General features: G+C 38.1%; 1 protein-coding gene across 4 annotated transcripts in view; it reads left to right on the forward strand.

Annotated features, from left to right (window-relative positions):
• LOC123500100 (guanine nucleotide exchange factor subunit Rich-like) overlaps window positions 1-14,100 on the forward strand; it is a 303,302-nt gene that overhangs the window by 21,866 nt on the left and 267,336 nt on the right. For 3 of the 4 annotated variants that reach the window (XR_006673172.1, XM_045248758.1, XM_045248759.1), the window contains exons 3-6: window positions 3,127-3,279; window positions 4,133-4,310; window positions 4,900-5,033; window positions 5,557-5,648. Coding sequence is in view for 3 of the 4 variants with exons in the window: in XM_045248758.1 (XP_045104693.1) it covers window positions 3,127-3,279; window positions 4,133-4,310; window positions 4,900-5,033; window positions 5,557-5,648 (557 nt within the window). In the remaining variant the exon portion in view is untranslated. Of the gene's footprint in view, window positions 1-3,126; window positions 3,280-4,132; window positions 4,311-4,858; window positions 5,034-5,556; window positions 5,649-14,100 lie in introns of those variants that run through there. The other variant, XM_045248761.1, reaches the window with a different exon arrangement.

Consider the following 14,100-nt stretch of genomic DNA (forward strand, 5'->3'; position numbering starts at 1 on the left):
CAAACCTTGCTCTCAAGAACGGATCGTTTTGTAATGCATAAAGTTAAATCTTACATGAAATACCAAAAAATAAAGCAGAGATAAGATTGGCCACAGACGAAGTGAAGATTCACAGTGACTCGGCCGCTTCTTCTTCTTGTGACCCTTTTAACCTGCGTGTTGTCTTTCACCACGATATTAAATTCGTTTCCACTCCTCTTGCCTGCTATAATGGATATCATATCGTAGTATTCATACATGCTCATGCCATGAGGATAACCTGGACTCCGTGGCAGTGAGTGATAGTGAATTACTAATGAAATACCGCAGTATTTCATTAGTAATTCACTATCACTCACTGCCATGGAGTCGACGTTATCCTCATGGCATGAGCGTATATGAATACTAAGATATGATATTCATTATAGCAGGCAATAGAAGAGTGGAAACAAATTTAATATCATGGTAAAAGACAACATGCAGGCTAAAAGGGTCACAAGATGAAGAAGAAGCGGCCGAGTCGCTGTGAGTTTCCGCTTCATCTGTGGCCGATCTTATCTCTGCTTTATTTTTTGGTATTTCATGTAAGATTTAACTTTATGCATTACAAAACGATCCGTTCTTGGGGGCAAGGTTCGTAAAAAGCTAATAGAAAATATATATTTTTTTTTTTTAACCTATGTGGTATGTTGGGGACCAGCCCAGAACACATCCCCCCTATTTCCATTATTTCCTATGGGAAAATTATGTCCGCTTAACGTATTTCCGCTCTACGAACAGCTTTGACATCCCATATCCTGTTCGTTAAGCAGAGTATTCCTGTATATATCTGACGCAACATGTGGGAGTATGGTGCAATGTGGCAAGGCGCTCCATTAGGACGAGAGTTGATCTCTTATTCCTGCGTACATCGTCCAGTCTGACATGATAATATACCGAAGAAAAGTAAATTTTTTGATACCAGAAAGTTTTTTTTTATTTCTTGTGTAGTAAAAGAATAAAACTGCAAAAAGTATAAATACAGTAATACTCCGCTTAATGAACAGGATAGGGAATGTCAAAGCTGTTCGTAGAGCGAAAATTCGTTAAGTGGACGTAATTTTCCCATAGAAAATAATGGAAATAGAGATGCGTTCTGGGCTGGTCATACCACATGGGTTAAAAAAAAAAATTATATATACGTTTGGCAGCATATTGGGCCACCGGTGTACCACTACTTGTATGATGTCATATGAGTCATTGGAAGTTAGAGGAGCTACGTACAAATTCTCTCACATTCTCACATTTATGTTCACAAAACAAGATTTCTACTAGCTTTTTACAAACCTTGCCCCCAAGAAAGGATTGTTTTGTAATGCATAAAGTGAAATCTTACATGGAAAACCAAAAAATAAAGCAGAGATGAGATGAGCCACAGGCAGGCGGAGACTCGCGACTCGGCCGCTTTTTCTTCTTCTTGTGACCCTTTTAGCCTGCATGTTGTCTTTCCCCATGATGTTTGTTTCCACTCCTCTATTGCCTGCTATAATGGATATCATATCTTAGTATTCTTATACGCTCATGCCATGAGGATAACCTGGACTCCGTGGCAGTGAGTGACAGTGAATTATTAATGAAACACTGCGGTATTTCATTAGTAATTCACTATCACTCACTGCCACGGAGTCCAGGTTATCCTCGTGGCATGAGCGTATATGAATACTAAGATATGATATCCATTATAACAGGCAATAGAAGAGTGGAAACATAAACATCATGATGAAAGTAACACGCAAGCAAAAGGGTCACAAAAAGAAGAAGAAGCAGCCGAGTGGCCGTGAGTCTCCCGCTTTGTCTGTGGCTCATCTCATCTCTGCTTTATTTTTTGGTATTCCATGTAAGATTTCACTTTATGCATTACAAAATCCTTTCTTGGGGCAAGGTTTGTAAAAAGCTAATAGAAATGTTTTGAGAACATAAATGCATATATAAGACAGTAACACCACCTCCAGAGGTGGTGTTCCCAGCAATCTCAGAGCAACCTGAAAGCAACCTTGTCACAGTCGCTCCAAGCATTCATGGAAGCCATTTCACTGCAGGAGGTTGCTCTGACGTTAAAGAATCTTGGATCCAGCCCCAGGAGCGCTAGAGACAGAGCCGGGGAGCCAGCCAATCACAGCGAAACTACTGCATTCGGTCCCTCAACTGGCAAATTCAAACCCAGAAAATTCGCTAAAGCGGATGTGGTTGTACGTTATGCAGATTTTTGGTCTAACTTTATATAGTACGTTAAACCAGAAATTTGTTAAACGAACGTTCGTTAAGCGGAGTATTACTGTACATTTATTTTCACACAATAATATATGCATGTACAAAAAGGAATTTTGGGATTGGCGTAGGTGAAAATAGGGGAAAATGTGCACGAGTGGTAGGTGAAATTAGGAGGAAATGCGCGTGAGTGGTAGGGAGAAATGAAAATTTAGAGTGGCAGCCTTGCCGTCTGTGCGTCACTTAATCTGCATCACTCACACCCCAGCCAGTGTTCCCCAGCCCTAAGAAGCACAACTTTCTGCCTTTCAAAGATAAGCTTGAGCTTATAAGAAAGTGTGAGGCAGGTATAGTTCACAGTGTCGTTGCACTGCAAATGGGTGTCCCTAGATCAACAGTATCAATAATTTGGAAGAACAGGGACAAGTACCGCGAGACTGTTGCATCATGCAAGTGTTTTTATTTCCAAAAATGTACTGTACAGCATCCTAATGTGTTTAATAAAAAAAAGTTAGATATAAATGAAGTACTGATTTAGTCTAGGTTAGTGTTTTTTAAAGGTTATAGTGATGTTTTGGGTGGTCCCTATCCCACCTAATTCTTAAGTATCCTATGGGAAAAATTACTTCACGATTCGAATTAACGCTGATTCAACTGATGTAAAACCGCCCTATCCTGTCGAATTGCGAGGATTCCCTGTACTGCACATTAACAGTGACTTGACTCTACTTTGAAAACAATTTTATGTATAAATTTTATTTAGGTAATGAATGACCAATGAATAGCTGTTCTTTACAATATTACACATTTAGTCATTCTTTCGAAGTTGTCAAAAAAAATCTTATTGCTATTAACTTTATGATCAGTAATCAGTTTTGAGATTTTTTTCTTCTTTTACAGACTAATAAGAATCGCCTGATCTTCTACTCCATTGTGGTGGATGAGTCTCGGAGAGAGGTGTATGAGCAAAGGGATCCCCCCAATCCCACCCTCAAGCGGGAGTCTGCTGAGCTGTACTCCTGTGAACCTATTCCACCCTTCATGTTCTCAACTGTGAGTAATGACATTTTTTTTTGTTTCTCTTTTCGTTTTTCATAATTTCATAAAACTATCAGTAATGAATAAAGAAATCTCATCCACAGTTCAGTATTAATTGAATATTATGATTGTGTAATATGTGGTTGGTAGTTTCTTTTTGTGGCACTGATAAGTAGCAGCAGTTGATGTCAAAGAGAGCTTGCTGCTTTAGTTTTGCAACAGACAGAAAGAAAACTGTGATTGCATTGTGGTATTTTTTCAGTACTTATGTAAACATATTTAGCTAAAGCTTGAAAGCTGTGTTGATGTGCTCTAAGAAAATCTAGAAAACTTTTCACCAGTCATGTGTTTGCAGAATATGAATTGGACAGAGTTAGACAGAGAGATTTATTTTGAAGTGAGTGATCACATGTTTACTTAGATTGATAGATAATTAATCTATCAATAAATAGTGGAATAACATACTGATCATCAGATGACAATGAAAATAGCTTGAAGATGTGCATTTGCTAAACATGTATTTTTTTTTAATAAAACTAGCTACAGTGCACATCTAAGCAGAAACTTAATGGGAAACTGGCAAATGCATTTTTGTATATTTCTTGTTATTCAAGTTTGTTTGCATATGTATAGGTGTGAAATGTAAGACAAGGACTTTGCCTTTATAATGCTTAACTCATTTCATGAACTTTAAAGGAACCAAAGAAGTATTTAAGAATATCAGTATGGCCATTGGACAGTTCCAAAGATCCTTGAAATTAATATTTTTGGTTCTGTGTAATAGTTACTGTGTTTACCATGTTGAATTTTTCTATGGTATGTAAAGTGAGAATGACTCAGTCTTTTTTTTTTTCTGATTTTGTTGTAGGCTTTTGAAAGAGAAGTGAGTGGAGGAGTGACAGGACTAGTGTGCTTGAGGGATGAGCTAATGGTGGCAACAGGATCAGGCCATATCCAGCGATTATGTTGGGATGGCTCTATTAACTACAGCTACTGTGTGGATCTACGGCGTGTACCCTTCTGTGACGATCAACTGGTAATGAAGGGTAAGAATGTGAAGCCTTTCTTAAGTGATGCTACCTATGGTTTAAGAAATATGCCCATAGAGCTTCATATATGCATATATATGTATTTTTGTAAAGTTTTATCTTAGTTTCATAGAAATATGCAGGACAACAGTGATATATTGTAGTACTACCTGTCCATCTTTTGTCTTGACTTCCTCTCAGAGTATCTCCCAAGATAGTGGTTACATCTCTCCTTCTGACTTTCTCTTTCTTTTTACTTTTTACTGAAAACTGTTCTTCTCATTTTATTTGGGAAATGGAAATTAATTTTTCTTATATACTATCTCTCTCTCTCTCTCTCTCTCTCTCTCTCTCTCTCTCTCTCTCTCTCTCTCTCTCTCTCTCTCTCTCTCTCTCTCTCTCTCTCTCTCTCTCTCTCTCTCTCTACTGATGTTATTTACTGAAGAAATCAGTGCTGGTTGGAATCACATGAATGAAGCATGTCTTGATGGTGTGCAGAGTAAGATACTATTTTCCTAAACAGTTCATATATGTCAGAAGTTTTGATATGTCATGCTTTTCTAAAGCTTGAGCTTGCTGCTGCTGATGATACATACTGATACTGCAGCTCTGCCCCTTGATGCCCCGGGTGTGCATGTGGTGGACCTGGAATACTCTCCACTGGTGGGTGGCTTTGCTGTGGTTCTCAGCGACGGCAGAGCAGCCTTCCTTACTGCCTCCACCCTCAAGTTTGATCCTAATGTGAGTTCTCTGCTTTTGTTGTGATATGTCTTAAATGGTTCCAGTTATGGTTTACATACTTTTTTATTGTGTTGCATATGTTGGAATTCTATTTGGTAATGGTACTGTACAATTAGCAATTATGAATATCATGCAAAGTGAACATATATTCAAGTTAATATTTTGTTTTGCAAAGCTCAGTTACACAATATTTATTCTAAATTAACATATATTGACATTTTTTGAGAAATTTTGTATTAATTTACAGCTAGGACACTTTATATTTATGAAAGTAATAAGTTGATTTAACTTTTGAATTAATTTAAGGTTGTTGTCTGGACCACTTCTTCATGCAACCAACCATGATGTGTGTGTATGTTATGTACTGACATTCTATTCTATTTGCTTGCAAATACAGTAGAATATGTAGTTCCAGTGTGAATTTCACTATTGGTGGATTACAGTTGGGAAGAGAATAGTCTACAGTCTAAAATTAAGCATGGCTTTGTTGGAGGCAGTGCTGAAGTGGAATTCTTTGTTGCAGGCGGTGCAAGGTATCTGGGCACGGGAGCTAGAAGATGCCACATGTGCTGCCATCAACCACAAGTACCGTCTACTGGCCTACGGAAGAGCCAAGTGAGTCCTGGAGAACGGATTTCATAATAAAACACTCTATGAATGTTGCACACACACACACACACACACACACACACACACACACACACACACACACACACACACACACACACACACACACACACACACACACACACACACACACACACACACACACACACACACACACACACACACACACACACACACATATACACACATACATATACACATATATATATATACACACATACATATATATATATATATATATATATATATATATATATATATATATATATATATATATATATATATATATATATATATATATATATATATATATATATATATATATATATATATATATATATATATATATATATATATATATATATATATACATATATACACACACACACACACACACACACACACACACACACACACACACACACACACACACACACACACACACACACACACACACACACACACACACACACACACACACACACACACACACACACACACACACACACACACACACACACACACACACACACACACACACACACACACACACACACACACACACACACACACACACACACACACACACACACACACACACACACACACACACACACACACACACACACACACACACACACACACACACACACACACACACACACACACATGAGTTATGACAATGTAAGAGAGACTGTGCCGATATGAAGAAGGAAAATGCAGCACTGAAAGAGGAAGTTAAGCTAATTAAAGTGAATTGCGAAAAATGTGGAGAATCTCTAGGAAAAGTGATGGAGAAGCAGGCTGAATGGAAAAAAGTCAGGAAGTGGAAAGAAAGGAGGTAAATTACAAAGTTGCAAGTCTGGAAAAGGAAATCAAAGAGTCAGGGAGAAAACTTTGGGCCTTGCTGAAATTATAGATCAACAGATCATAGAAGAGAAGATAGCTGAGAAAGTGGTGAAGGTTATTAAGTCAAATGAGACATTGGTGAGGGAAACTGTAGACAAAAAGAGATGTGTGGTGATATTTGGTGTGGAGGAGGATAAGACACCGAGTAAAATGGAGAGAGAGAAAACATAAAAAGGTGATAAATAATATCATTAATGTGGTGCAAGAGGAGGAAAAGACCTAGTACAAGAAATAGAGGACTTCCATAGAATTGGAAAGTTCACAAGAGAAGGTATGAGGCCAATAAGAATCAAACTTAAGTCACAAAAGGATGTAGATGAATTGGTGGAGAAGTCATGGAGGCTAGCCCAGCAGGAAACAACAAGGAAGATTTGGTTGAGAAGAGATCTCGGTGAAAAGGAAAGAGAAATGTTAAATGAGTTGAGAAAGGAGGCTTTGAAAAAAATGAAGAGAGGACAGAAGAGAGAAGAAAGAGTTTTTCTGGAGAATCTTGGATATGAGACTGAGGAAGTGGTTCATAACCCAGAAAAGTACAGCAAGAAAGGACTAAAGAAACTTACATATGAGCGAAATGTAATGTATTCCAACATAAATGGAGTGATATCGGGATTTTAGAACTCAACGATTACTTGAGGGACAAGAACCCAGATATTGTGGGTCTTACTGAAACAAAACTGAGAGAGGAGAAGACCTGATGAAGGTTGGAGAAGGGAAATATAACGTTTGGAAAAGAAATAGAGTAGGTAAGATGGGAGGAGGAGTGATGTTGCTGGTTAAAAAAGATATAAAGGTGGATCAAGTGAAAAAGGTATGGGAAAGGCAGAAGTGCTAAAGATCAGAGCAGAAACTAATGAAGGAAAAAGAGGCACTACATAGTGGTGTACGTACCACCTAAGACAAATGCATGGTCAGTACAGGAATATGAAGAAATGATAAGTGATACAGGAACATGTCTGGAAGAAATGTTGGGTGGCTGTGAACGAACTATAATGATGGGAGATTTTAATTGTAAAGAGGTGTGTTGGGAGGACTGGTCAATGGAAGGATCAGAGACAACATGGGAAATACACTATTGACACTGGCAATGGAAAATGTGTTAACTCAGTGGGTCAAAGAAGATACTAGGTTTGGAGGAGAGGGAGCATCGTCAAGACTGGACTTGGTCTTTAGTACAGAGCCAATGGTCATTGAGGAGATGAGGGTGGAGTGCCCTTTAGCAAAGAGTGATCATGCAGTTTTGGAGTTCAAGGTGATAGACGAAGAGAAATCTAGAAGAAATGAAGAATATAAAGTGGGAAGATGGAATTATGCCAAGACAGATTTTGGAAACCTAAAGAAATTCTTTCAAGAGACAAATTGGATGAAATTCAAGAGTGCTAAGGAGCAAATGAAAAGTGGAAGGAATTTATAAAAATATACAAAGAAGGTGAGAAAAATTTGTACCAATAAGACAACATAGAGAAGTTGGAAAGCAGGACTGGTTTAACGATAGATGTGAAAAGGCTAGAACAAGAAAAGAGGATGCATGGAAGAGGTGGAGAAGGAAAAGACGGATTAAGCAGTGGGAAAGTTACAAAAGAGCAAGAAATGAATATGTGTTGATTAGAAGAGAAGAAAGAAAGAAACAAGAAAAGGATATAATTGATAAATGTAAAGACCAACCAAGGCTTTTTTACAGACATGTGAACAACAACATCAAAAATAGAGAAAGTATTGAAAGTTTAGAAGTAAATGGAGTATACAGTGAAGATCCCAGGGAAATGGCAGAGGCTATGAATGGATGCTTTCGGAAGGTATTCACAAAGGAGACTGCTTTTGACAAACCACTGGTAATGGAACAGAAAGGGATTATGAAGGAGTTTCAAGTAACGGTGGAGGAGATCAAGAACATGATGGGGAGTTTAGAAGTGAGAAAAGCTGTGGGACCTGATGGGGTATCAGGATGGATTTTAAGAGAATGCAGGGAGCAATTGGCAGAAAAAGTTTGTGAAGTAATTGATGCCTCATTAAGGGAAGGCGTAGTGCCCCAAGACTGGAAAAGAGCTAACATTGTCCCAATCTATAAATCAGGTAACAAGAGAGACCCATTGAACTATAGACCAGTGTCACTTACAAGTGTGGTAGCTAAGATGTGTGAGAGGGTGGTGAAGACTAGATGGACAGACTTCTTGGAGAAAAATGACATACTTTGTGAGTGTCAATTTGGTTTTAGGAAAGGGCGTTCATGCACGACAAACCTGATATGTTACTATTCGAGGGTGATAGATGTAATACAGGAAAGAGATGGTTGGGCTGATGGAATATATCTGGATTTAAAAAAGGCCTTTGATAAGGTACCACACCAGAGACTGATCTGGAAACTTGAAATGGTAGGAGGAGTGCATGGCAGTTTACTAAAATGGATGGAAGACTTTTGGTAGGAAGAGAAATGAGAACAATAATTAAGGACAGACCATCAGAATGGGGATTGGTGGAGAGTGGAGTTCCACAGGGATCAGTGTTGGCACCAGTAATGTTCGCAGTCTACATAAATGACATGGTGGATGGGGTGTCCAGTTATGTGAGCCTATTTGCAGACGATGCAAAATTGTTACGAAAAGTGAGATGTGACAAAGATTGCGAACTACTCCAGGAAGACTTGGACAGAATATGGAAATGGAGCTGTACATGGCAAATGGAGTTCAACACGACAAAATGCAAGAAAATAGAGTTTGGCAAGAGTGAAAGAAGAATCAGGAGTATGTACAAGATAGGAAATGAAGACATAAAACCAGTCATGAAGAAAAAGACCTTGGGGTGACAATTACCAATGACCTATCGCCAGAGAGACATATAAACAAAATAATTGGAGAAGTATTGAACTTATTGAGGAACATAAGAGTGGCGTTCGTATATCTAGATGAAGAAATGATGAAGAAAATAATTACTGCAATGATAAGACCGAGGCTTGAATATGCAACAATACAGTGGGCTCGAACTTAAAGAAACACATAAGGAAACTAGAGAAAGTACAGAGGGCTGCAACGAAAATGGTGCCTGACTTAAGAGATTTGACTTATGAAGACAGACTGAAAAGAATGCAACTTCCAACCCTGGAAAACAGAAGAGAAAGGGAGACCTGATAGCAATATACAGAGTGATGATTGGCATGGAAAAAATGGATAGGGAAGATCTGTGTATGTGGAATGGAAGAATGTCGAGAGGGCATGGGAAAAACTAAAATGGCCACTTATAGGAGAGATGTGAAAAATATAGCTTCCCTCATAGAAGGGTGGAAGCATGGAATAGTTTAGACATGGAAGTGGTCAACGCAAGGAATATTCATGATTTTAAGAAAAAGCTGGACATTAATAGATATGGAGACGGGACAACACGAGCATAGCTCTTTTCCCGTATGTTACAATTAGGTAAATACAATTAGGTAAATACACACACACACACACACACACACACACACACACACACACACACACACATGAATAAATAAATAAATGTGTATAAGGTTTGGTATGGGAAGAACAACGCAGAAGTGATAAGCATAAGGATAAAAAGTGATGGAAAAGAATTAATAATCATGGTGACCTATGTACCTCCTAAAACAAATTCTTGGACATTAAGGGAATACGACAATATGATCAAGGATACTTTACAGAGTTTGGAAAGTGTATTATCTGGAAAAAGAAAGGTGATACTAGTAGGAGATTTTAATTGTAAGGAGGTGGATTGGGAAAATCTAGTAAGTGGTGTTGGAGAGGAAGCATGGGAGAGAGATTTCTTAATCTAATGATGGAAAATATGATGGAACAGAGGGTGAAGGAAAATACTAGATATAGAGGAGATGATGAACCGGCTAGACTGGATTTGGTGTTAACAAGAGAAGTGTACCTATGTGGAGATGTACAATACAAATGTCCTTTGGGAAAGAGTGATCATGTGGTTATGGAAATGCAGATAGCAACAACACAGCGAAGGAAAGACGAGACATACAGGAGTGGTAGATTGAATTATAGAAAGATGGACACAGAAAGTTTGAAAAAATTATTTCAGAAAATTAGATTGGGAGATGTTACAAATCAGAGAAGTGCAATAAAAATATGAGATTTTTATGAAATATTATAAAGAAGGAGTTATGAAATTTGTACCAAAATATAAAAACCGAGAGAGGAAGGAAGAAAAGATTGGTTTAATGCAACTTGTGTTAAGGCTAAGGAAAAGAGAGATATGGCTTGGAAAAGATGGAAAAAGAGCAGGAATATACTAAATAAGGAGAATTATAGAGTGGTGAGAAATGAGTATGTGAGGGTAAGGAGGGAGGAAGAAAGAAAATTTGAAAAAGATATTGTAGACAAGAGTAAGGAACATCCAAAATTGTTTTACAGGTTCATAAATGGTAAACTTAAAAAGAGAGTCCATTGAAAGATTAAAAGGAGAGCAAGGGATAGTAGATGACCCTAAGAATATAGCGGAATTGCTAAATAATAGGTTTCAGCAAGTATTTACTGAAGAAACAATGTTTGTAAAGCCTCAGAATGTACAAGGAAATGTGCACATGGATGACATTAAGATACCTAAAAGGGAGTTATATAAAATGTTGGAGGAACTTAAAGATGATAAAGCGATGGGACCAGATGAAGTTTCAGGAAAATTATTGAAGGAGTGTAGAGAAGAATTGATAGATCTATTATATGATATTATAAGGTGTTCATTAGAAACAGGGGAAGTACCAGTAGAGTGGAAAAGAGCTGAAGTGGTGCCCATTTATAAGGGAGGCAGTAAGGAAGAGCCTCTTAACTATAGACCTGTGTCTCTAACAAGTGTGATCGGTAAGATTTGTGAGAGGGTAATAAAGAAATATTGGATACGGTTCCTGGAGGATCATAAGTTATTATCGGATCATCAATTTGGCTTTAGGAAAGGGAGGTCATGTGTAACAAATCTACTGAGCTTTTATTCAAGAGTGGTTGACAAAATACAAGAGAGAGAGGGATGGATGGACTGTGTATATTTGGATTTAAAGAAAGCTTTTGACAAGGTACCTCACATGAGACTGCTATGGAAATTAGAGATTTATGGAGGACTGAAAGGAAAAGTGTTAAAGTGGATGGAAAACTACTTGAGATGGAGGGAGATGAGAACGGTAATAAGGGATGCAAAGTCGGACTGGTTGGTGGTGGAGAGTGGAGTCCCACAAGGCTCAGTGCTGGCACCAATACTTTTCCTTGTATATATTAATGACATGCCAGAGGAGTAAACAGTTATATTAATTTGTTTGCGGATGATGCGAAGTTGTGTAGGTGTGTGAAGAGTGAAGAAGATTGTGAAATTTTACAGGCAGATCTGGATAAGATTTGGGAGTGGAGCAAGAGGTGGCAAATGGAATTTAATCTAAGCAAAAGTCATGTGATGGAGATGGGAAGAGTGGAAGACGGCCAAGAGGGTCATATAAGATGGGTGAAGAAGTAGTGTTGAAAAAGGTGGAAAAGGAAAAGGATTTGGGAGTGATAATACAAGACCATGGGCAGTTTGAGGCTCATATTGATAAGATGTTTGGAGAAACGTATAATTTGATAAAAATATTGGATTAGCCTTCCATTATATGGATAAAGATATGATGAAGAAATTAATTAGTACGGTAATTAGACCAAGATTGGAATATGCTGGAGTGGTTTGGTCCCCTTATAAAAAGAAACATATAAGGAAGTTGGAGAGATTGCAGAGAATGGCAACAAAAATGGTTCGGAATTGGCAGAAATGACCTATGAGGAGAGATTAAAAGAAATGAATTTGCTTACCTTGGAACAAAGAAGAGAAAGAGGAGATTTAATACAGGTTTATAAACTGTTGAACGGACTGGATGAAGTGGATAATGAGCAAATGATGTTGAGAGAGGAAAACTTAAATAGAACTACGAGATCGCATAGTAAAAAGATAGCCAAGGAATATGCTTGAAGGATGTGAAGAAATATAGTTTCCACAAAGATGTGTGGAGGTGTGGAATGGTTTGAGTGAGGAGGTGGTGTCAGCGAGGAGTGTGCATAGTTTTAAAGGAAAGTTGGATGTGTGTAGATATGGAGACGGGGCCACACAGTATGATACCCAGGCCCTGTAAAATTACAACTAGGTGAATACAACACACACACACACACACACACACACACACACACACACACACACACACACACACACACACACACACACACACACACACACACACACACACACACAGTAGATAATGAGAAACTGATCCTGAGAGAAGAATATGACTTTAGAAGCACAAGATCGCATAGGAAGAAACTAAGGAAGGACGATGTCTGAGAGATGTTAAAAAATTTAGTTTCCCGCAAAGATGTGTTGAGACTTGGAACAGTTTGAGTGAGGAAGTGGTGTCAGCAAAGAGTGTACATAGTTTTAAAGAAAAATTGGATAAGTGTAGATATGGAGACGGGACCACACGAGCATAAAGCCCAGGCCCTGTAAAACTACAACTAGGTAAATACACACACACACACACACACACACACACACACACACACACACACACACACACACACACACACACACACACAGTAGTACAATGGAACCGTTAAATTACAGACCAGTATCGTTGACTAGTATATTGTGCAAGGTATGTGAAGAAGTAATAAAAGCAAAGTGGAGTGAGTATCTAGAAAGTGAAAACATTCTGAGTGAAAGGCAGTTTGGTTTCAGAAAAGGAAGATCATGCGTATCCAATTTATTATTATTATGTTTTTATTCAAGAGTGACTGACATACTACAACATAGAGAGGGATGGGTGGATGCTATTTACCTGGACTTGAGAAAGGCCTTTGATGAAGTACCACACAATAGACTGATGTGGAAACTAAAGAAGATTGGAGAAGTAAGTGATAAACTAGCAAAATGGATGGAAAATTACTTAGTGGGAAGAGAAATGCGAACAGTGGTGAAAGGAAAGAAGTAAAAGTGGAAAAAGGTAACAAGTGGAGTTCCACAAGGGTCAGTGCTTGGTCCCATCATGTTTTTGATTTATGTTAATGATATGCCAGTAGGAATTGACAGTTACATGAATATGTTAGCAGACGATACTAAAATTATGAAGAGAGTAAAGAATGTGGAAGATTGTAACAAGTTACAGGAAGATCTTGATAAAATATATGAGTGGAGTAAAGAGTGGCAGATGGAATTTAATATAAACAAGAGCCATGTTATGAAAATGGGAAGTAGATACAGACCAAACAAGGATTACAGGCTGGGTGATGAGAAAATTGAAGAGACCAATGAGGAGAAAGACCTAGGAGAAACCGTGCAAAACATTTTGTCACCGGAGAAACACATTAACAAGATATTTGGGAAAACATTTAACATGCTTCAAAATATTGGTCTTGCATTCCACTACCTAGATGAAGGAATGATGAAGAAGATACTATGCACTTTAATAAGACCCCAGTTAGAATATTCAGCTTGTGTCTGGTCACCGTATATGAAGAAAAATGTGAAGAAGGTGGAAAGGGTACAGAGGCTGGCAACAAGG

Source organism: Portunus trituberculatus, chromosome 50 (genome assembly GCF_017591435.1).
Source record: "Portunus trituberculatus isolate SZX2019 chromosome 50, ASM1759143v1, whole genome shotgun sequence".
Lineage (NCBI taxonomy): Eukaryota > Metazoa > Arthropoda > Malacostraca > Decapoda > Portunidae > Portunus > Portunus trituberculatus.